At 43.7% G+C, this 23,970-nt stretch overlaps 1 protein-coding gene across 1 annotated transcript in view; it reads left to right on the top strand.

Moving 5' to 3' along the window:
* The first annotated feature begins 964 nt into the window (after positions 1-964).
* The window catches only part of LOC142143452 (cytochrome P450 2K1-like), a 53,274-nt gene continuing 30,268 nt past the window's right edge, over positions 965-23,970 (top strand). Inside the window, exons 1-2 of the mRNA XM_075201302.1 lie at positions 965-993; positions 12,220-12,407. Coding sequence (XP_075057403.1) covers positions 12,225-12,407 — 183 coding nt within the window. The 5' untranslated portion in view covers positions 965-993; positions 12,220-12,224. The remainder of the gene's footprint in view (positions 994-12,219; positions 12,408-23,970) is intronic.

The raw sequence follows: 23,970 nt of genomic DNA, 5'->3' as shown, positions 1-23,970 counted from the left end.
ACCATAATCATATCTGTATAATGCGCTGACAGGTGGTATATGACGATGAGATCACCGCACATTTTTTTTTGCTGTAGATCACAAGTGAACTTTCTAGTACTGTTCTACTAAATGTCCTACTGACTGCTCCCATTCACAGTTTCAGCTGTCAGAAACTAAACATGAAACAATTTTTATATAACAGTCTCCCCTTCCTTATTTCTTTAAAACCGCAATATCTTTTATACTCATCATGTCCAAACTATCCTCATTTTTGAAAGAAGAGGGGTGACCAATTGGCAAAATATTTGCAGGAATGATAAAAGAGAGCACAGACAGCAGTAACATCGTGTGCTCTGAACGAGATCCATTTTACTTTTTAGAAATTCCAAATAATGTGTCCTGCCTATAAGTTCCAACATCTGCTGCAAGGAAGTCTCATAAACACAAACAGATGCTGTGCACAGACCAAGCGTTCTGCCAGACTGTTGTATGGTTGTCAGATAGCTATACAGATATCAGAATAATACAGACACATGCTACATCCAGACGGGTCTGTTATATGGGTGATCAGATATCAGCATAATACAGACACATGCTACATCCGGACGGGTCTATTGCGAGAGTACAAATGATAGGAAATCTTAACTGGTATCTATCCTATAAACCTTATCCTTAAATCCCAGCAGCAGTCAATCCTACATATATTATTATAATGACTTACCCATTATATAGGAAAGTACATTTAAAAGGCTAAGGTCAGTAAGATCCAGTGGCATTTGCTTTAAGATGAAATAAGAAGCACAAATCCAAAACGATTTTTCAAGCCCCACTAATCCTAGGATAGGTGAGTGTGTGATCATTCACATCCCCTGCCTGCCTCTTAGGCAGCACACCCCAGCTCTTGGCCAATCAGGATGCAGGGGGAGTGACAGTTGAGGTTCGGGCTGTGTGAGAGCTTTCAGCAACTCATTGAGAGGAAGTTTAGAGCCAGGAACAAAGGAAGGAAGGAAGGTGAGATTCACTGAAAAAGCTGCACTGAGAAGGGGGCAGCGAGACTGTGGAAAGCAATGAGGTTTCTACACCAGTGGTAGATTGTTGTTTGTGGAAAAACTACAATTGTTACCACTAGATTATTATCACTAGATTGTTAGCACTAGATTGTTATCAATAGATTGTTATCACTAGATTGTCACCACCAGATTGTCACCACCAGATTGTCATCACCAGATTGCCATCTCATACATTCACCATTAACACTTGGGGCTAGATTTACTAAGCTGCGGGTTTGAAAAAGTGGGGATGTTGCCTATAGCAACCAATCAGTTTCTAGCTTTCATTTATTTAGTGCTTTCTCCAAAATGACAGCTAGAATCTGATTGGTTGCTATAGGCAACATCTCTACTTTTTCAAACCCGCAGCTTAGTAAATCTAGCCCTTGGTCTTTCACTCTGTGCCTGAGTTCAGATAATTTTTTACAGTTTTGACAATAATTGAAATGCAAATGTTTAGGGGTTTGAAGTGTGTCACATTTCTGTATACCTGAGAGCTTGCTGGGACTGATCCACAGATTCAGAGGGTTTTGAGACATCTCAGTGTTTATGGCAAAATTCCAGTATCACCAAGTTCATCACTGAATTATGCCATGTTTTCACATAACTCCTCCCAGGGGTGGGCTGGGCCGGACACGAAAAAGGCAATTTTGGGCCAGTACAGGGACCGGCCCAAGTTTCTATTACTTTGTGGCTGGCCCCTCCTCTGGGACCAGCCACAATGCATCACTGACTCCTATTGTCTCTCCCCTCCCCGATGTCACATGGGACACGCACCACATGACAGGTGCCGCCCCATGCGTGAAGGTCAGTGCGTATGGATAGAACAAGGTAAATGGTGTGTATGTGTGTGTGAGATGACAGTATAGTGTGTGTGAGATGTCAGTATAGTGTGTGTTAGTAAAGTGTGTGTGAGATGTCAGTAAAGTGTGTGTTAGTAAAGTGTGTGTGAGATGTCAGTACAGTTTGTGTGAGATGTCAGTAAAGTACGTGTGAAATGACAGTAAAGTTTGTGTGAGATGACAGTAGTGTGTGTGTGATGTCAGTAAATTGTGTGTGTGATGACAGTAAAGTGTGTGTGATATGTCAGTATAGTGTGTGTGTCAGTAAAGTGTGTGTGTCAGTACAGTGTGTGTGAGATGTCAGTAAAGTGTGTGTGAGATGTCAGTAAAGTGTGTGTGTCAGTACAGTGTGTGTGAGATGTCAGTAAAGTGTGTGAGATGTCAGTACAGTGTGTGTGAGATGACAGTAAAGTGTGTGTGAGATGTCAGTATAGTGTGTGTCTCTAAAGTGTGTGTGTGAGATGTCAGTAAAGTGTGTGTGTGTGTGTGTGTGTATGTGTGTGTGTGTGAGATGACAGTAAATTAGTGTGTCAGTAAAGTGTGTGTTTGAGATGTCAGTACAGTGTGTGTGTGAGATGTCAGTACAGTGTGTGTCAGTAAAGTGTGTGAGATGTCAGTAAAGTGTGTGTGTGAGATGTCAGTACAGTGTGTGTCAGTAAAGTGTGTGAGATGTCAGTACATTGTGTGTGAGATGTCAGTACAGTGTGTGTCAGTAAAGTGTGTGAGATGTCAGTACATTGTGTGTGAGATGTCAGTACAGTGTGTGTCAGTAAAGTGTGTGAGATGTCAGTACAGTGTGTGTCAGTAAAGTGTGAGATGTCAGTAAAGTGTGTGTGAGATAGAGATGGGCGGGCTCTGTTCCCCAAGAACCGAACCTGCCCGAACCTCACCTATCCGAATACCAAGCCGAACAGACTCGGTACTCTGGCGCCAATTCGGATTTGTAATCGAGGTAAAACATCGTCGGATCTCGGAGCTCGGATCTCGCAATATTTGAAATCCATACATCCCCGCCTCCACAGCAATCCATCGCCATTTGACAGAGGGAGAGAGCAAGGTTAGGTCTTAGGCAACATTAGAGCAGGGAGAGAGCAATTATTCTATACATTATTCTTACAATTATTCTTGAAATTCTTCCAGCAATTCTTCTAGCAATTGTTATAGCTGGAAGAGAGGAGGGTAGAGGAGGCATTTTTGCAAACATTACCAACTGTTTGTGGTGTCATATTCCCTCCTACATAAACTTTTTTCTGGCTGCAGAAAGTATTATCTAGCAGCACTATTTATTCAATATTTTGCACTACAAGTGCTTTGGGGTGTCCCATATTCCCCAGTGTGAACAACAATTTTTCTGGTGCTGAAAGTATTATCTAGTAGCACTATCTATTTAATATTTTGCACTACATGTGCTGTGGGCTCATTAAAATGGATTCAAAGCAGTCCACATATGAGCAGGATCAGCAAGCAGGTGCTGGCACCAGTCCTGATGGTAGTCTTCCCTGTACGTCATCTGGTAAAGCCTATGTAAATGTATATAGTCTTTTTAAGTCAGGGAAAAAAACACAAAAAAAAAATGTAACCGTTTTGAAGAGAAAAAAAGCTGTAACTGATGACAAGTTAAATGGCGATAAAAAAAAAATTGCCAACATGCCATTCTACACACGCAGTGGCAAAGAAAGAATGAGGCCTTCGCCTTTCTGTATTACTGCCAGATCTAAAAATGTTAATGAGCTTTCTTCTTGTAAGGTCACTCGTGAGCAAGCAAGACCAAGTAATTTGGAGTGGTGCGCAAGTTCTGTTACGTGTGAAAGCCGAGCTGCAAGAAAACAGTAAGGCATTAGAGGAAAATGTATGCTCAGAATCAGAAATGACACCAATCCCTGAGAAGAGTCCATCCACAAGTGGTATGTGAAATCATGACCATTCTGATAGTGTACCCATAAAGAAGGGCCCTTTCAGCTTTTCTGATGATGTGTGCCTGAACAGCCCGAGTGTAGCCGGTGATACACCAAGTGGGGATGACACTTTGGAATTAGAAGAGGATGAGAGGGAGGGCGCTGATGACGAGGGCGTTGATGAGGATGCGGTTAATTGTGTAAGTTCTGCACCAGTGGACGCAGTGTGGCACCAGTGGCAGCAGTTCTGGCACGTGAGGTTTTGGCACAAAATTGCACTTTCCAAACAGAAGCAGGGATGACGAAGGTGGCAGACCACAACAGTTTGACATCTGGACTAGTTTGAAAGATTTTACCAAAAAATGTGTGACCTTGCCCATAACTCCAACCAATTCTACTATTAACATGCAAAGGATGGTGGAGGGCCTAGCAGGGATTAAACTGTATTTTTCCTAATTTGCACTAACAAGGTTTGGGTGTAATGTACTGTAATTGCTAAGAGTCATTGATGAAGAGGAAGACAAGCAGGCTTGTCTGCGTTATATAGGTAACACCCAAACAGAAGAGCTCCATTGCTCAATTGCTAATTGTAATTGCTGAAATAGAAATTATAGGCCTGCCTGGCTTGGTCTAAATCTGCACTTACATTTTATTGTACCATACCTCACTCAGAAACAGGAGAGGTGGCAGGGTTCAGTGCTAATCTTCCTCACACAATACTAATTCAGCCCACCATCATAGAAGTCTGTGTACTATGATGTAATTGTCGATTATGACCTTCCAAATGGAAGAAGTTGTTCATTTTAGGGCAGAGCTGTCACGATTTTTGGCCAATTCTTTTTGGCCAAGTTTCTGTCAGATTGTCAGCTGTATGCCTTAGTGAAGCTGCTGATACACAAAGTAGCCTACTTGTGAAAAATGTGACGTACTTGGGTACATGCTGCTGCTCTCCCTGCTGGTGAAGGCGAATCACCAACCCAGTGGGCTGTCACAGTCATATAATCTTTAGTTTGCACATTTCCGCTTGTCCACATATCTGTGGTTAAGTGTACAGTGGGTAGAATGGCATTTTGTAGCCCAATAACTAAATTTTTAGGAACCTTCCGGTACAGGTGAGTAATAGATTTTCTAGTAAAATGGTATAGTGAAAAAATTTGCTAACAGGGACACAAGACCTCAATTAAATGTCTTAAACCAACTGTATTAATAGACATTGGACGCAGATCTAATACTAGCATAGTACCTATGGCGTCTTTGATCCGCTTTGCGACTGGGTGACAGGTTTCATACTTGCTTCCTCTTGCAAGGGATTGTTTAACAGTCAATTGTTACTTCTGGGGATATTGATGATGAAGGTGTTTGGGGTGTAGATTGCAGGTGCTGGGATGTAGATGAGAGAAGGGAGGTAGATGATGCTGGACTGCTTGTTGTTATTTTTTTTAACCTAAGTTTCTGATTTTCCCAACAGCTTTTCATGAACTCGCTTTAAATGCCGTAACATGGATGAGGATCCTAGATAGTTAAGGTTCCTACCTCTACTGAGTGTGGCTTTAAAAACGCTACAAATGGCTTAACAACTGTTGTCAGGATTTGTTTAAGAATAATTCCACACTTAAGAGGTGGATTTTTGGTCTTATGCCCAGGCATGACAATGGCCTTTTTCTTATCACTGGCAAGAACTGCTGCAATTTTTCTTTGAAAGTGTATGAAAATCATATTGTGACCTATGAGGTGGTCAAAATTGAATGGAAATTAGTGTTAGTGAGGTTAATAATAATGTAGATACAAAATAATACCTAAATTAAGTTATTTTAGCCCCAAAATATTTTAGCAAATTGCAAAACAAAACCAAAACACACAAGGGCGGTTTTTGCAAAACCAAAACACGAAGGTAATCAGATCCAAAACCAAAATACAGGGGTAAGTAAAATAGCCTCTTTTTATATTGATCAATATATATTGTATCGAAAACCACCCTTTAAGGATGGGCCGCTACTTATGGGCCAGTGTTGTTTGCTTGTGTGGGGTCGGTGGTGGTATTGCTACAGTGTGGAGGTGTTGGTAGTATTGCTGCAGTGTGGGGAACGGTGGTGTTATTGTTACAGTTTGGGGGTGATGGTGGTATAGCTGCAGTACAGGGGCAGTGGTAGTTTTTCTGCAGTGTGGGTTGACCGTACAGTCAATTGCTGTAATGTGAGAGGAAGTGTGGCATTATGCATAGGCTCGGGATAGTGCTTTAATGTGGAGGGACTGGGGGGTAGAGCTGTAATATAAAAGGGGCTGGGGGTAGTACTGTAATGTGGAGTAGCTGGGGTTGTGCTATAATGTGGCAGAACTGGGAGGTAGCCCTGTAATGTGGAGGGACCAGGAAGTAGTCCTGTAATGTGGGGGGGGCTGGGATAGTGCTGTAATCTGGAGGAGCTGGGGTTGTGCTGTAATCTGGAGGAGCTGGGGTAGTGCTGTAATGTGGAGGGACTGGGGGTAGTGCTGTAATGTGGAGGGACTGGGGGTAGTGCTGTAATGTGGAGGGACTTGGGGGTAGTGCTGTAATGTGGAGGGACTTGGGGGTAGTGCTGTAATGTGGAGGGACTGGGGGTAGTGCTGTAATGTGGAGGGACTGGGGTTAGTGCTGTAATGTGGAGGGACTGGGGGTAGTGCTGTAATGTGGAGGGACTGGGGGTAGTGCTGTAATGTGGAGGGACTTGGGGGTAGTGCTGTAATGTGGAGGGACTTGGGGGTAGTGCTGTAATGTGGAGGGACTGGGGGTAGTGCTGTAATGTGGAGGGACTTGGGGGTAGTGCTTTAATGTGGAGGGACTGGGGGGTAGAGCTGTAATATAAAAGGGGCTGGGGGTAGTACTGTAATGTGGAGTAGCTTGGGTTGTGCTATAATGTGGCAGAACTGGGAGGTAGCCCTGTAATGTGGAGGGACCAGGAAGTAGTCCTGTAATGTGGGGGGGGCTGGGATAGTGCTGTAATCTGGAGGAGCTGGGGTTGTGCTGTAATCTGGAGGAGCTGGGGTTGTGCTGTAATGTGGAGGGACTGGGGGTAGTGCTGTAATGTGGAGGGACTGGGGGTAGTGCTGTAATGTGGAGGGACTTGGGGGTAGTGCTGTAATGTGGAGGGACTTGGGGGTAGTGCTGTAATGTGGAGGGACTGGGGGTAGTGCTGTAATGTGGAGGGACTGGGGTTAGTGCTGTAATGTGGAGGGACTGGGGGTAGTGCTGTAATGTGGAGGGACTGGGGGTAGTGCTGTAATGTGGAGGGACTTGGGGGTAGTGCTGTAATGTGGAGGGACTTGGGGGTAGTGCTGTAATGTGGAGGGACTTGGGGGTGGTGCTGTAATGTACTGCTGAGGGTCGTTAGGAGAAATAGGCCTATCTGTTAAAAGTGAAAGCTATTGGTTTAATGTTGTGCTGGTTGTTGGGCGTAGAGTGTTTCTTAGTTTATCAGTTTTTCAGGAGGTGAATAGTACCTATCCCTTTCCCCTTCAGGGTCCCAATATTCAGTCCTCGGCCAAGCAGAAAATGAGCTTAAGACACCAGCAGGTAGTGAAAGCCACATTGCTTTTTGGAGTTTGAATGGAAGAGTTTCAATAGTTTTTTTACATTTTAGATGTTGTGTAAGGAACCTTAATTGGACATGTTAAACCGTAAGGTTTTTTGTCTATAGAATATATATATATATATATATATATATTGTGAAATAGTCAGTAGAAGGAGCCTAGATGGGGGAGGTATGTGTCCCAGGCTTCCTGCATTGTGTGCTTTAAAACAGCCTAGATTAAGACATGCACCTGGGAGGTGCCTGTGATAAAGCAGCTGGGATATGCAGCCAGTGTCTCAGACCTGGGAAGAGGTGATGTCTGTTTTTGTTTATACAATGTAAGTCACATGACTCTTGCACCCCATTCTTAACATTAATTAATTCCATCTTGTGTCAGGTGAGTCCCAGGTCTCCCATGGCTGCTAGTGCTAGGGAAAGACTTGCCTTTAAAAGCTGTGTGCAGGTAAGCCTTAAGCCCAGATAAAATAGCATAGCATTTGATCATGTTAGGACTGACCAGAATGGGAAGACTTTGGCGTGAGTTGGTCAGCATAACATATATTGCCATATGTGGAACTAACATTCCCTGTTTTTAATATAGAACAGTACTTGGTACAGCATTAATTATGTGTTTGGAGAGTGCAGAGTATCCCTGTTTTCTTATATATATATATCTATATCTATCTATATATATCTATCTATATATATATATATATATATATATATATATATATATATAATTAAGGGTGTGCACCGGCCACTTTTGGTGTTTTGGGTTTTGGGTTCTGATTAGCTGGAGGTTCTGGGTTCTGATTTGTTTCGCCAAAACACCCCACGAAAGGTTTTGGTTCTGATTTCGGGTTTTGGGTTCTGATTCTTTTTTTAAAAAAAGCATAAAAAGTGCTTAAATCCATTATTTTTTTTTTTTTTTTTTACTCCTACTCTATTATTAACCTCAATAACATTCATTTCCACTAATTTCCATCTATTCTGAACACCTCACAATATTGATTTTAGTCCAAAAGGTTGCACCGAGGTAGCTGGATGTCTAAGCTAAGCGACACAAGTTTAATGTAGTGAGCAAGAAAAATCATCCTGAATAACTGGAACCCTTGTTTGCTTTGTGTAGGAGGAAGAATATTCATAAACTATGCTCACACCGCACCTTGGATTCACACGATGTCTGCTATTATAAGCAATTACTTTTTTTTAGCATTAGCTTTTTTTTTATATGTATACTATTCATCTTTTTATATATCTTATATGCTGTGAATATCATTTACAGCTAATTTCTGTGAAATGCGCGATTTGATAAATAATATGGTGCTTAATAAGCAAGAGCTGAAGACATCCATACTAACACATTAATACAAATGGTTTTGCAGAAAAACACACTCTCGGGGGCGTATTCAATTGTAAGCGTTAACGCTGAAAAACGAGCTTACTCACGGAATTCCGCGAGTTATTACCGTATTAACGCTAAGATTTTTCGAGCGCTCGTTTGTTAGCGTTAACGCTAACAATTGAATACGCCCCTTGAAGTTCTTTAGAGGATATTAAAAATAACAATCTCATTCCTCACTTGTGCAGATGAAAGTTATTTTGTTTTCTTGTGTTCATTTTTCTAGCCTGAGTCATAAAAAGATGATCATAGGCAGATTTATTCACATTAATATCTAAATGTCAAATCAAATTGCTGGAGGGGTTAAAATGGAAATTGGCAGCTAACACTGGGACATGTGATGCTTTTCTATGGCAATCTCTGAAGTGCCTAACAGATTAATACATTAGGTCCTCTGACCTTAATGAAATTCATCTAAAAATGTTAATTGACACATATGTCTGTGAATTTAGTTTCACAGGGATCTTTATTTTCTGCATATCTGTATGTGGGAGATAATGCACTACCTAGGTAAAAAGAAATATCATCCAGAGAATCCAGTTTGTAGATGAGCGAAAGCTCACTATCAAACAATCTGCGGGGGATCAAGTCTTTCAGCAATCGGTATGTTGCTAGATACATGTGTCAGTCACAAACAAGTTCCACGGATCAAGAGATAAAAAACATAAAATTATTATGCCATTATAAAAATGTTTTTCACATTGCCATCATTCTACCTTGTATGCTAGGCACCTGTACTGTAATTACTCACAATAGATGTCACCGGCTGACGCACGCCACCCATATGGTTGTCACTGCTTAATAAAGCTGTCCACATTCAAACTGGATGTTCAACTGGATGTACAAGTGCTGCGGATCTCAGGAGTCATCATCACGTGATGATGAGGTTTTGCCTCGTTCTGAGGTTCGTGATCGGCGGGAACCCCCGAACAGTGCTCGGATCCGGGCTCGGATCGGCACTGTTTGGGGGGTTCTGATTTTCTAATTCCGAACCCGCTCATCTCTAATATATAGATATATATATATATATTGGGGCAGCACGGTGGCATAGTGGTTAGCACTTCTGCCTTACAGCACTGGGGTCATGAGTTCAATTCCCGACCATGCCCTTATCTGTGTGGAGTTTGTATGTTCTCCCCGTGTTTGCGTGGGTTTCCTCTGGGTGCTCCAGTTTCTTCCCACACTCCAAAAAGATACTGGCAGGTTAATTGGCTGCTAACAAATTGACCATAGTTTGTGTGTGTTAGGGAATTTAGACTGTAAGCCCCAATGGGGCAGGGACTGATGTGAGTGAGCTCTTTGTACAGCGCTGCGGAATTAGTGGCGCTATATAAATAAATGATGATGATGATGATATATTAGGGGCCCCGGTGCACTGCTTTGCCTGGGGGCCTATAATGTTGTTAAGATGGCCCTAGGTTGACCTACTACATAAGTCCATCAAAAAATTAACATTTATTTAGTTGTTATTTTAACTTTCACTGGAATTCTTCTCATTTCAATTTAAGAAAATGTAACTTCCGATGTGCAGTATGTGGCATGTACTGGAGATTACTGTGACAAAATGTGGTAAACACTAGTAGTGGCGTACGTCTTTCTGACACTGTAAATGTCGGCAGGTTAAGTTCTCCATTTAAGGGGTTGACATTTTCGCTGTCTAAGAAATGTAACAGTTTTTTTATGTTGTATTTTGGTGACTCCAGAAATAATTTTGCAAGAGCTTCTGTGAGTCTCATTAGCAGTTTGATGCCATTGCTTAGCCCATGTTGTCTGGTTTCTCCATGTGTCCTGTTAACATTAAGCACAAAACCATTGACTTGCAATAACACAGTTAATCACATGTATTGTTAAATTATTGCGAATATATGAGATCACTGAATGACAGATTCTAGCATTGATAAATCATGAAAAACTTATTTTAAATTAAAATGAATGAATTGGCAGCATATATGACCTGAGCAGAGGTAGCTGTTAGTCACTTGTAATACAGAAAAAATGAATACCGGAATGATTTATAGTTAACTCCATTTTAGCAACAAATGTCTAACGGTGTTATAAAATAAACATTTTTTTTTAAAAAAAAGGCAGCATGTTCTCTCCCCAAATCCTGAACCAGACCCCATATGATTCTGGGCTATTAACTTTGAGAGTTTAAATTGATATAAAATATATTTATAATGGACCTTTACCTATAGAATGAGGATGTTCTTGTGCTAAGTGACCTTATAACTTACAGTACAGTTAGGATATATGTTATACATCTGGTGGATTTTAACGTACAAATCTAACAAGATCTGCTGCATCTAACACTCATTACCATAACAAACACTTAACACTCCCTTATAATGAGGCTTCACATACTGTGGTAAGCTTCTGTAAGGATAGATTTTAATGTTAGTATATAGGAGCGCTTTCACTCCGTCTATGGTCGTGCTATGGCAACCGCAGCTCGACCCCCTGTGGTCTAGTGAGGGAACAGGAAGTGGTGTGTGTATATGTGTGTGTGTGTGTGTGTGTGTATATATATATATATATATATATATACACACACACAAGTTAACCCGTGCATGGTACTCATGCATTCTAGTCAAATCAAGCTACTTAAGGTGTTAAAAAGGTTCTTGTCATGCATTTGGGTCATAGCCCAGGCCTCAACCACCAACCACTCCCCACTGTCACCCCCGGCAACCACCAACCACTCCCAACTATCACTTCTCCTTCAAGAAATATATATATATATAGTTTTTTAAAATCTTTATAAACACTTTTAACAATTAACAAATTAAATTAACAAATTAAAAACATCTTAGTATACCAAATTTCAGCCCTTTCTGAATTTTTTTTTCCACACACACTAAGAATTTAGTAGGTCAGTGTATAACTCCGCCCAGCAGGTGGCGCTGCAGCTTGGTTTTGTTTTTTCCACACACACACAGACAGACTAACACACGCCACTAGACATTTATATTATAGATAAATAAAGGGAGGAGTCTGTTGCCCACAATAACCTGCACGGACATGCAGATAGAGAACCACCAGGTGCATTACCAACCTGCCTGCATCTGTATAATGTATATAAAAGTGTATAAGTTCAACTGTATCCAAACTGTTGCTACTGTTGAATACTGCTGTACTACAAGTTATCAACTGTGAGTAGCTACATTTATTAATCTGTTATGTTTAATAAACAGAAGCCTGTTTAAGTTACAAAAGCGTTGTGGCTTAAAATCCACATTAACACCGCTGAACACCTTTAATTAACATTAATAGGTATAACCAACAGTTAAAACCTGTAGAATGACATAATATAAACTAGCTGCATTCTTGTGTGGTCTCATCTACATGGGCCTTACGGTCTTGCAGCTCTCTCTTTTTCACTCTGATGGCTGGAACCATAGCAGGACAGGAGCGAGATCTTCATTGATAATGGTTTGTTTTGTACTTTGATATCAAATAATGTGTTTCCTTATAAAAGAACCATTTTTTTTCTCACTCTCTCCACAGAAGACATGATTTCCATTGACCCTGTCACAATTCTTCTGTCTGTTGTTGTCATCCTATTTTTGGCCAATGTTTTTAACAATTGGAAACAAAACAATAACAAGAATTTCCCCCCGGGACCAACGCCTTTACCGATCATTGGAAATATGCACATGATCGACATTGGAAAACCTCATAATACATTTATAGAGGTAATACAATAAATCTAAATACCACTAAATCTTTTAAATCTTCCACTTTATTTGCAAACTTTACAAAATCTTATCCCTTCGCAGTAATAGTACTCTGGGCAGGGATTCCAACTATTCAATCTAACTAGCAGAGTTCTATCATTTTCATATAGCCATGATATCTGCAACTCACCATCAGTGCTGCTCTGGTCTCCCCATGCCTGGAAAGATCTGATACGTCAGGCTTTTGAATAGAGGTGAAAGACCCCCATCAAAATACTTTCATTGAAAACCACCTTATGGATATGTCCACTCTTTGAACAACATAAGGTTTGTTTACTCACATTTTATCTAGGTGCAACAATTGTATAAAAATATGTCAATCAGACTCGTAACTTGAGCTAGACAGATATAAGCTAATTACATTTTTGTTGCCACTAAATGCAATGTTAGTAAAGAGTCCTTTGTGAATTTAGCTTAAGTAGACTCAAAGGGCCTGAGTCATTAAGGAAAGTAATGCTAAAAAATGAGTAAGTTTTCTCCTGGACAAAACCATGTTACATGGCAAGGGGTTGAAATTAGTTTTTTTATTTTGCACATAAGATAAATATTGTCTGTTTTTTCATGTAGCACACAAATACTTGATAGCTTTATTTGTACACTGAAATTTATAGTTGATCTAGGACATGCCCTATCCAACTATAAATCTGTCCCCACATTTTAAATTTAGCTCCCCCTCCAATGCAACATGGTTTTGTCATGGTTAAAAGTTACTCTTGTTTTTGCTTTACTTTCCTTAATGAATCAGGCCCACTGTATCTAATACACTATAGCAACCAACAATACTGAGTCCTGCATTTTTGTTTATCTCACATCCTCAGGGGGGAACACTGGAGTGACAGTGGGGTATAGATGTGGTGTAAGGAGCTCTGGCACTTTAAATAAATATTTAATGGCAATTTTCTCCCCCCTCTGTACTTTTAATGACTAATATTCTCTATTTAGATTAAATGCCTGCAGGATCTGGCACGTTTTAAGCCTGCATTGTTTCCTCTACCTCTTAAACCTTGCTATATTGATTAAGTGATGTAACAGTGTTATTGTTTTTTGTGTGCTCTTTATTAACATTTGATAACTTATAGCATTCCTTTTTTTTTGGTGCACCACCTGTTATATCAGGGCTGGATCATTGCATCCTCTGAGGAGGATGTGTTATGCTTGTGTACAGGGCCGTCTTTCCCATTGGGCACAATGGGCAGGTGCCCGGGGGCCCTGCAGCCCAGGGGGGCCCGTCGGAGGCAGCAAAAAAAAAAAAAAACTGGAAAAAAAAAAGACAATACTTACCTTGCGGTCAGCTGGCGATCTGGCTCCCTCTATGGTCTCCTCCTCCGTGCGGTGCATGTCGGGCATGATGTCATCACGCCCGCCCGACATCCATTAGGGAGCGCGACAGAGGAGGAGACCATGGAGGGAGCCGGATCGCCAGCTGACCGCAAGGTAAGTATTGTGTTTTTTTTTGTTTTTGTTTTTTTTTTGCTGCCTCTGACGGGCCCCCCTATGCTGCAGGGCCCATATATATATAATCTTTTTTTTTTTTCTTTTTATTTTTTATATATAGGGGCCCCGGTGCACTGCTGTGCCCAGGGTCCCAAGATGTTCTTAAGAGGGCCCTGCTTGTGTAGCCCTAGAATTTTACAGCATTTAATCCCTTTCCTAGAATGTGGCATTTATAGCTGCTTTGGCACAATTTTACACTAGTCCTTCACCCTCTATGCGAGCCTCTGGTCACCATTTGCTGTATAACTTAGCTGCAGTGTGTTTTGTTTATAGTCTGTAATTCCAATTGCATTTATTATATATATATATATATATATATATATATATATATATATATATATATATATATATATATATATATATATTTAGTTCCTTCCCACACTTTAACATATATGGGTGTCACTCACCGGACTGTGAGTGCTTCTTCCCGGACATTTAGGAACCGTGGCCGTCCTCCATCCTGAGGGACTGCGCATGCGCAGCCCTTTCTATACCTCCAGTGTATGTTCCTTTAACTTAATTGGCAGATCAGGCAACCTCCCTATATTAAGCACCTGTGGTCATCACCACATTGCCTGATCTTGGAGTCTCATTCCCCATGAGTCTCTGAAGGTGTTCCTGTGTTTCCTCGTTTATTCAGCCCAGCTGATTCCTGTGGTTTCCAAACCACTTCTACCTCTGTGGTTTCCAAACCACCTCTACTACTGTGGTTCCCTTACCACTTCTACCATCTACTGTATCATCGTGACTGTGAGCTGATTCCTATCCGCTGCCTCCGTGCACTACAGTCTTCTTACCACTTCAACTCTACCTTGTATCATTGGGACTGTTAGCTGATGCCTATCCGCTGCCTCCGTGCACTACAGTCTTTCATTCACATCCACTCACCTGTTCATGATTGTGACTGCCAGCTGATTCCTATCCGCTGCCTCCGTGCACTACAGTCTTCAACCTGCAACTCGTCTGTGTTTCATCATCGTGACTGCTAGCTGATTCCTATCCGCTGCCTCCGTGCACTACAGTCTTCAACCTGCAACCCGTCTGTGTTTCATCGTGACTGTTTAGCTGATTCCTATCCGCCGCCTCTGTGCGCTGCAGTCTTCAGCCCTTGTCAACTCTCCCGTGTTTCCTTGAGTCTGCTGCCACTATTGCTACCCGCTACTCTCCGTGATCAACTGTTCCAGTTCAACTCTGCTCTGGTGTCCCATCGTTACAGCACCTGCTGGTTGCTATTGGCTACGTCCGTGTTCCCGCAGAGACCCGCTGCTGTTACTTCTCAGCGCTACGCATCCATCTACTGCTGATCCGCTCTCCACGCCTTCCTGGGTTCCCTGCTGGTCTACCTACCTGGGCGCTGCACCTGCTAGACCACCGCTTCACCCATCCAGGGACTTTGCATCCTGCCGGCCTCCTGCCGTTCAGGTATCTCTGCACTTCTGTCTGACTGCCTTCTCCTGAACCACGGTATGCATACTTCCCATTGACTGTGCTGTGTATTGCATACCTTGCTGGACTGTGTTGGTTCTCCTCTGGAGTGTACTATCCGCTGAGGCTATTGCCATCATTGACTGTGTTATCTCATGCTGGATTACTTCAAGAGACTTTCTATATTGGCAGTGTTGTTCAGTCATTTATACATTTATATTGTGCATATTACTGTGGATCAAAGTCAAGGTGCCCGTGTATATATTGTGTTGCAGTCTCTCCCCGTGCACCTCCTCACATATATATTCAGTGGTACAACTTGCTAGTGGCAGACCACTGACCCCTGTTTCCAGTTTCACCTGCTCCAGTATCCTCTCACATAGCAGTGGTACAACTTGCTAACGCAGACCACTGACTCCCCGGATATCTCCACTTGGATTCCATTCCTTCACTCAGACAGCGGTACAACTTGCTATCCGCAGACCGCTGACTCTCATCACCTCCTCGTTTCTGTTGGACATTCCTCCTCACTATAGCAGTGGTACAACTTGCTACCGCAGACCACTGACTACCTTCACGTGTCCTTTGTCCATACAGTTCCTCGTGTATTACTACCTCCATATTGCCAGTGCTGCTAGTCATAGACTTTCCTGAGCATCTCATCATCTGCTATTTCCTGTTCCGTGATCACCCTGCTACCAGAGTACCATATTACCACCTATACTGCTCTGGTAAGCCTATCACCTGGTGATCCCTGGGTAAAGACTCCTAGTGCCCGTGACAGTAAGATCAGGCCATGACAGACCCAGATACGGAACCTACCGCTAAAGAGATGCTGCAGCATCTGGTCAGCCGTGTGGAGCAACAGGATGCTCGCCAACAGCTGTTACTTCAATGTTACCAATCATTAACCTCCCAAGGAACATCTGGACAGACTGTTACAGCTAATATTGAAGCTCCTGTGCTTTCCTCCGTTTCCCCAGTGCCATCCCAGGTGTCTACAGCTCCTACGCTTCACCTGCCTACTCCGTCAAAATATGACGGGGACCCCAAAACTTGTAGAGGTTTCCTTAACCAATGTTCAGTCCATTTTGAACTCCAACCTCAAAATTTTTCTACCCATCGTTCCAGAGTGGCCTATCTTATCTCATTGTTTTCGGGACAAGCCCTGGCTTGGGCCTCCCCCCTGTGGGAAAGAAACGATCCAATTCTACAAGATAGTGCCAAATTCATTTCCACGTTCCGAAGTGTGTTCGATGAACCAGGTCGTGTGACCTCCGCTGCTTCCAGCATTCTTCGTTTGCGACAAGGCTCCCATACAGTAGGACAGTATGTCATTCAATTTAGGATCTTAGCCTCTGAACTTCAGTGGAACACTGAAGCATTAGTTGCCGCCTTCTGGCAGGGGCTCTCCGATAAAATTAAAGATGCACTGACTACCCAAGAGCTTCCTTCGTCACTAGAAGATTTGATCTCTCTTTGCCATCGTGTAGATATGAGATTTCGTGAAAGAGAGTCTGAGAAAACAACAGCTGTCAAAGCACCTCTTCGTTTAAACCCTCAATTTCGTCCAGCTCCATCCTCTGTGATTCCCATGGAGATAGGACGTTCCAAATTATCTTCAGAGGAAAGGAAACGAAGAGTAAAGAATAGACTCTGTATCTATTGTGCTGATTCCACGCATATGCTCAGCTCTTGCCCTAAGAGATCGGGAAATGCCAGGCCCTAACTAGTTCTGGAGAGGTGAAGTTAGGGTCCCTGGAGTCCTCTCCATTGTCTATGAAATCTAAAGTCTGCGCTTTTGATGTTACGATTTCCTTTGCTACCAAATCCTTTGAGTCACAGGCATTGATTGATTCCGGAGCAGCAGGAAATTTCATTTCTAAATCACTAGTGAATCAATGGTCCCTACCAGTGATCACTTTAAAAACACCCATTACTGTGACGGCTATAGATGGATCACGCCTCATCAATGGTCTCATCACCCAGAGTACGTCTCCAGTAACCCTTCAGATTGGTGTACTACACCATGAAGAAATTTCGTTTTTAATTCTTCCAGTTACGACAAGTCCGATTGTCTTAGGCCTTCCATGGCTTCAGTGTCACTCTCCCCAGATTGACTGGCGCACCCCTCAAGTTACGTCTTGGGGGTCTGAATGTCACCATCGTTGTCTCTCTCAAGTTATTCCTCTTAAAGTACAGCGATCTTCCATCTCATCTTCCTCCCCGGGACTCCCTCCTCAGTATGCTTCATTTGCCGATGTGTTTGATAAAGCTCAGTCTGAACGTCTTCCTCCTCATCGTTCTTGGGATTGTCCGATCGACCTTCTACCTGGCAAGACTCCTCCCAGGGGTCGGGTCTATCCTCTCTCGTTACCTGAAACTCAAGCCACATCTGAGTACATACAGGAGAATCTCCAGCGTGGGTTCATTCGACCTTCCACCTCTCCCGCTGGAGCTGGGTTCTTCTTCGTCAAAAAGAAGGATGGATCATTACGCCCTTGTATAGATTTTCGTGGACTCAACGCCATTACTATCAAGAATCGGTATCCCATTCCGCTGATCACTGAGCTATTCGATCGCATCAAGGGAGCTCGGATATTTACTAAGTTGGATCTTCGTGGTGCTTACAATTTAATTAGAATCCGTTCCGGTGACGAATGGAAGACCGCGTTTAACACCAGAGATGGGCATTACGAATATTTAGTAATGCCCTTCGGGCTGTGTAATGCCCCCGCTGTTTTCCAGGGTTTCATCAATGAGATCTTTCGGGACTTATTATATGTATGTGTCGTTGTCTACCTAGACGACATATTGATCTTCTCACAGGACCTGCCTTCTCATCACCAACATGTGGCAGAGGTCCTCTCCAGACTACGGAAAAACTCATTGTTCTGTAAATTGGAAAAATGTTCATTCGAGTTACCCCAGATTCCATTCTTGGGGTATATAGTTTCCGGAGTTGGCCTGAAGATGGATCCAGACAAAGTAAATGCTGTACTACATTGGCCTCAGCCAACTACTCTTCGTGCCATCCAGCGTTTTTTAGGTTTTGCCAATTACTATAGACGCTTCATTCAAGACTTTTCATCCATTGCATCTCCCATTGTGGCCCTAACTCGGAAAGGGGCTAATACTAAGCAATGGTCATCTGAGGCTCTCCAAGCCTTTCAAATCCTCAAAGAGGCCTTCTCGTCTGCTCCCATTCTGCGACAGCCTGATGTGACACTCCCCTTCTTCCTAGAAGTAGATGCCTCTAATGTGGGCTTAGGAGCTATTCTCTCCCAACGCTCGGAGCAACAAAAATTACATCCTTGTGCCTTCTACTCTCGGGGTCTTCTGCCCGCAGAGAAAAATTATACTATCGGGGACAAGGAGTTGCTGGCCATCAAAGCTGCATTAGAGGAATGGAGATACTTGTTGGAAGGAGCTCGCCATCCGGTGACGATCTTCACGGATCATAAGAACTTGTCATATTTGCAATCTGCTCAATGCTTGAACCCTCGTCAAGCAAGATGGTCTCTTTTCTTTTCCCGTTTTGAATTAATTATAACCTTCAAACCAGCCGCTAAGAACAAGAAAGCTGACGCTCTATCTCGAGCTTTTGTGACGTCCTCTGATGTAGAAGAGATTCCCAACCATGCTATTCTAGACCCCAAATGTATTTCTCTGGCTGCTTCATCCACCAAAATGCTACCATTTGGGAAGACCCTTGTGCCTCCTACTCTGAGGAGGAAAATCCTTTCGTGGTTCCATGCCTCTCGTTTTTCTGGACACGCCGGTGAACACAAGACCTTTGAGATTCTCTCTCGTAGTTACTGGTGGCCTTCAATGAGGAGAGACGTCAAAGAGTTTATTGCTTCCTGTGATTTATGTTCTCAGTTCAAATCCTCCCGCAGAACTCCAGCAGGGTTGCTGCGACCACTACCCATTCCGTCCAAGCCTTGGACCCATATTAGTATGGATTTCGTTACTGATTTGCCACCAAGTAAGAATCACAATACTATTTGGGTAGTGGTAGACAGATTTTCGAAGATGGCCCATTTCGTCCCTCTGTCCGGTTTACCTTCCTCGTCTACTCTGGCTGAACATTTCATTAAAGAAATCTTCCGCATCCATGGATGTCCGTCTGAGATTGTGTCGGATAGAGGAGTACAATTCGTTTCCAGATTCTGGCGGGCCCTTTGTAAAACCTTGGGCATACGATTAGCACTCTCATCGTCTTACCATCCGCAATCTAACGGTCAAACGGAACGAGTCAATCAAGATCTTGAGACTTTTATTAGGATGTTCTCTTCAGCCAACCAAGACAACTGGGTAGAATTGCTCCCTTGGGCTGAATTCGCCCATAACAACATGTACCATGAGTCATCATCCAAAACTCCATTCTTTGTGGTTTACGGTCACCATCCGTCTTTTCCGGAATTTCCTGCCCTCCCGCCCACCCAAGTTCCTGCTGTGGAGACTGCTTGTCAAACCTTCAAAAATATCTGGTCTCAGGTCAAAACCTGTTTAAAGAAGACATCTAATAAATATAAGTCTTTCGCAGATAAGAAGAGGCGGGCTATTCCACCACTAAAAATTGGAGATCGTGTCTGGTTATCTACCAAAAATATTCGTTTGAAGGTTCCATCTATGAAATTCGCCCCTCGTTTTATTGGTCCATATAGGATCATTCAAGTTATCAATCCAGTATGTGTTAAACTTCTTCTTCCTAAGAATCTTCGGATTTCCAATGCCTTCCATGTGTCCTTGCTCAAACCTCTCATCATCAACCGTTTCTCGACTCCTCCCTCAGCACCGCAGCCAGTTCAAGTTCATCAGGAGGAGGATTTCGAGATTACTGAGGTATTGGATGCAAAAATTTCGCGAGGAGTCCTCCGTTTCCTCGTTCATTGGAAGGGCTTTGGTCCTGAAGAGCGTTCATGGATCAAAGCTGAAGATCTTAATGCTCCTGCCCTTCTGAAGAAGTTTTATTCCAAAAATCCGGACAAGCCCGGTTCCAGGCGTTCTGTGCCCACCTTTAAAAGGGGGGGTACTGTCACTCACCGGACTGTGAGTGCTTCTTCCCGGACATTTAGGAACCGTGGCCGTCCTCCATCCTGAGGGACTGCGCATGCGCAGCCCTTTCTATACCTCCAGTGTATGTTCCTTTAACTTAATTGGCAGATCAGGCAACCTCCCTATATTAAGCACCTGTGGTCATCACCACATTGCCTGATCTTGGAGTCTCATTCCCCATGAGTCTCTGAAGGTGTTCCTGTGTTTCCTCGTTTATTCAGCCCAGCTGATTCCTGTGGTTTCCAAACCACTTCTACCTCTGTGGTTTCCAAACCACCTCTACTACTGTGGTTCCCTTACCACTTCTACCATCTACTGTATCATCGTGACTGTGAGCTGATTCCTATCCGCTGCCTCCGTGCACTACAGTCTTCTTACCACTTCAACTCTACCTTGTATCATTGGGACTGTTAGCTGATGCCTATCCGCTGCCTCCGTGCACTACAGTCTTTCATTCACATCCACTCACCTGTTCATGATTGTGACTGCCAGCTGATTCCTATCCGCTGCCTCCGTGCACTACAGTCTTCAACCTGCAACTCGTCTGTGTTTCATCATCGTGACTGCTAGCTGATTCCTATCCGCTGCCTCCGTGCACTACAGTCTTCAACCTGCAACCCGTCTGTGTTTCATCGTGACTGTTTAGCTGATTCCTATCCGCCGCCTCTGTGCGCTGCAGTCTTCAGCCCTTGTCAACTCTCCCGTGTTTCCTTGAGTCTGCTGCCACTATTGCTACCCGCTACTCTCCGTGATCAACTGTTCCAGTTCAACTCTGCTCTGGTGTCCCATCGTTACAGCACCTGCTGGTTGCTATTGGCTACGTCCGTGTTCCCGCAGAGACCCGCTGCTGTTACTTCTCAGCGCTACGCATCCATCTACTGCTGATCCGCTCTCCACGCCTTCCTGGGTTCCCTGCTGGTCTACCTACCTGGGCGCTGCACCTGCTAGACCACCGCTTCACCCATCCAGGGACTTTGCATCCTGCCGGCCTCCTGCCGTTCAGGTATCTCTGCACTTCTGTCTGACTGCCTTCTCCTGAACCACGGTATGCATACTTCCCATTGACTGTGCTGTGTATTGCATACCTTGCTGGACTGTGTTGGTTCTCCTCTGGAGTGTACTATCCGCTGAGGCTATTGCCATCATTGACTGTGTTATCTCATGCTGGATTACTTCAAGAGACTTTCTATATTGGCAGTGTTGTTCAGTCATTTATACATTTATATTGTGCATATTACTGTGGATCAAAGTCAAGGTGCCCGTGTATATATTGTGTTGCAGTCTCTCCCCGTGCACCTCCTCACATATATATTCAGTGGTACAACTTGCTAGTGGCAGACCACTGACCCCTGTTTCCAGTTTCACCTGCTCCAGTATCCTCTCACATAGCAGTGGTACAACTTGCTATCCGCAGACCGCTGACTCTCATCACCTCCTCGTTTCTGTTGGACATTCCTCCTCACTATAGCAGTGGTACAACTTGCTACCGCAGACCACTGACTACCTTCACGTGTCCTTTGTCCATACAGTTCCTCGTGTATTACTACCTCCATATTGCCAGTGCTGCTAGTCATAGACTTTCCTGAGCATCTCATCATCTGCTATTTCCTGTTCCGTGATCACCCTGCTACCAGAGTACCATATTACCACCTATACTGCTCTGGTAAGCCTATCACCTGGTGATCCCTGGGTAAAGACTCCTAGTGCCCGTGACAATGGGAAGGTAATTCTTCCAGGACCCTCCCTCCAGCGGGAGCAGTAGTAAAATTTAACAAAACTTCAATGTGCGTAGTCTAACCCAGGAGCCCTGTGCCTGGTGTGTGAAAAGGAGGATCAGCACCTGCACTCAACTGGGGGGCCCATTTGAAGTGGGAGAATCTGTGTGGGCATGGCTCATAGTTCAGGCCATGACAGAATTGACACAACAACTAATTGCCAGTAGACAGTGAGACAGAGACCCTCTCTCCTCTCCTCCTGTTTCTCAGCCTCTCCCAACTATCTTTTCAGGGTCCTGCTGACTTGGTTCTGGTGACTTTGGCTAGAGCAGTCTGGGCACAAGAAATAGCAAAGACTATTCAGGGGTTGGCGCAAGTGTCATAATCTTTGCAGCGGATGCTCCAGAGTGGCAATAGAGATTCTACTTCCACTTCTAGGTCCTGGAGGCTTCTGCTGCCAGTGGCCTTACATTCCAGTGCTGATTCTGTCTTGGATGTTTTGTCTCAAGAAGGTTTGATGTCAGACCTTTCTGACCCAAAGTTAATGGCAGAGGAAGATTCTTCTTCTTTACAGGGCATTGAGGCTCTGGTCAGGGCGGTTCAACAAGTCCTGAACATTCAGGACGGTGAGGAACCTGTCGTCCAACCCATATCCCTCTTCAAGCATCAGAATAAGGTGGCACTCACCTTTCCATTTTCTCCACAATTGGAGGATATTTTATGCAAAGCCTGGGGACATAATGATCAAAAGTTTCAGAGATATTGCAGGCTACAGTTTATGTACCCTCTACCTAGTGTAGACACTTACAAATGGGAACCTCCACCTATGTTTGATACGCCAGTGGCATGCCTGTCAAAAATCGCTACAATCCCAGTCCTGGGAGAAACTATCCTGCAGGATTACACAGGCAGAAAAAAAGAGGTTACCATTAAATCCATTTTTTCGGCTATGCTCAGGCCCACTTTGGCCTCAGCTTGGGTCAACAAGGCTATAGAATGGTGGATTAGCCAACTGATGGAGGGTCTTCAAGCTGGAAGACCCAGGTCTGAGTTGCTTTTTCTCTCGAACACATCTGAAATGGTACTGAGTACCTAGGGGTGGCTGCCATTGATGCCAGCCTGCTATGGGCCATGATCTCAGCCTCTGCAGTGGTCACCCACCACACTCTCTGCTTGAGAGCTTAGCAAGCAGACAGAGTCCAAAAAGGCACTAGAATCAATCCCTTTTTCTAGTGAGTTTTTGTTTGGCCCAGAACTAGTCAAACTTGGTGGGCTTGGGGGGGGGGGGGAATCTCCTTACCCCATCAACTACTGCTAGACCTAGGAGTCTTTCCTTTCAGTCCTTTCACCCTATCAGAAAAGTCCAGTAGCCAAGGGGAAACCAGCACAGAGGGAAGTGGTAATGGGGACCCAGCTTCCAATATGACCGAAATAGCATGATGGGTTGGACACCCAACTGTGGGCTTCTGTGGTGGGCGCCAATTGCTCCTAGACCAGGACATAAGTGTATTTCAACATCATACACTTGGGTCAGGGACATTGCATCCAGGGGCTGTGTGAGAGACCTTAAGAAGTCTCCCTTGTGGAGATTTTTTCCACAGGTCCACCAAGAAAACCCAAAATAGAATAAAATGCAGGGAGGCCATTCAGACTCTGTGGTCTTCCAAGATTATGCTTCCAGTGCCGGAAAAGGAAAGTGGGAATGGTTTTTACTCCAATCTTTGCTTAGTACAGAAACCATACAGATCCTCCAGACCAATTCTAAACTTAAAGTTACATGTGGACAAATTCAAAATGGAGTTGCTGAGGTCTGGAATCAACTGTAT

The sequence above is a fragment of the Mixophyes fleayi genome, chromosome 3 (genome assembly GCF_038048845.1).
Source record: "Mixophyes fleayi isolate aMixFle1 chromosome 3, aMixFle1.hap1, whole genome shotgun sequence".
In the NCBI taxonomy this organism is placed as follows: Eukaryota; Metazoa; Chordata; class Amphibia; order Anura; family Limnodynastidae; genus Mixophyes; species Mixophyes fleayi.
Note: the sequence above shows the minus strand (reverse complement) of the source record. Positions and strands in the feature narration are given on the sequence as shown.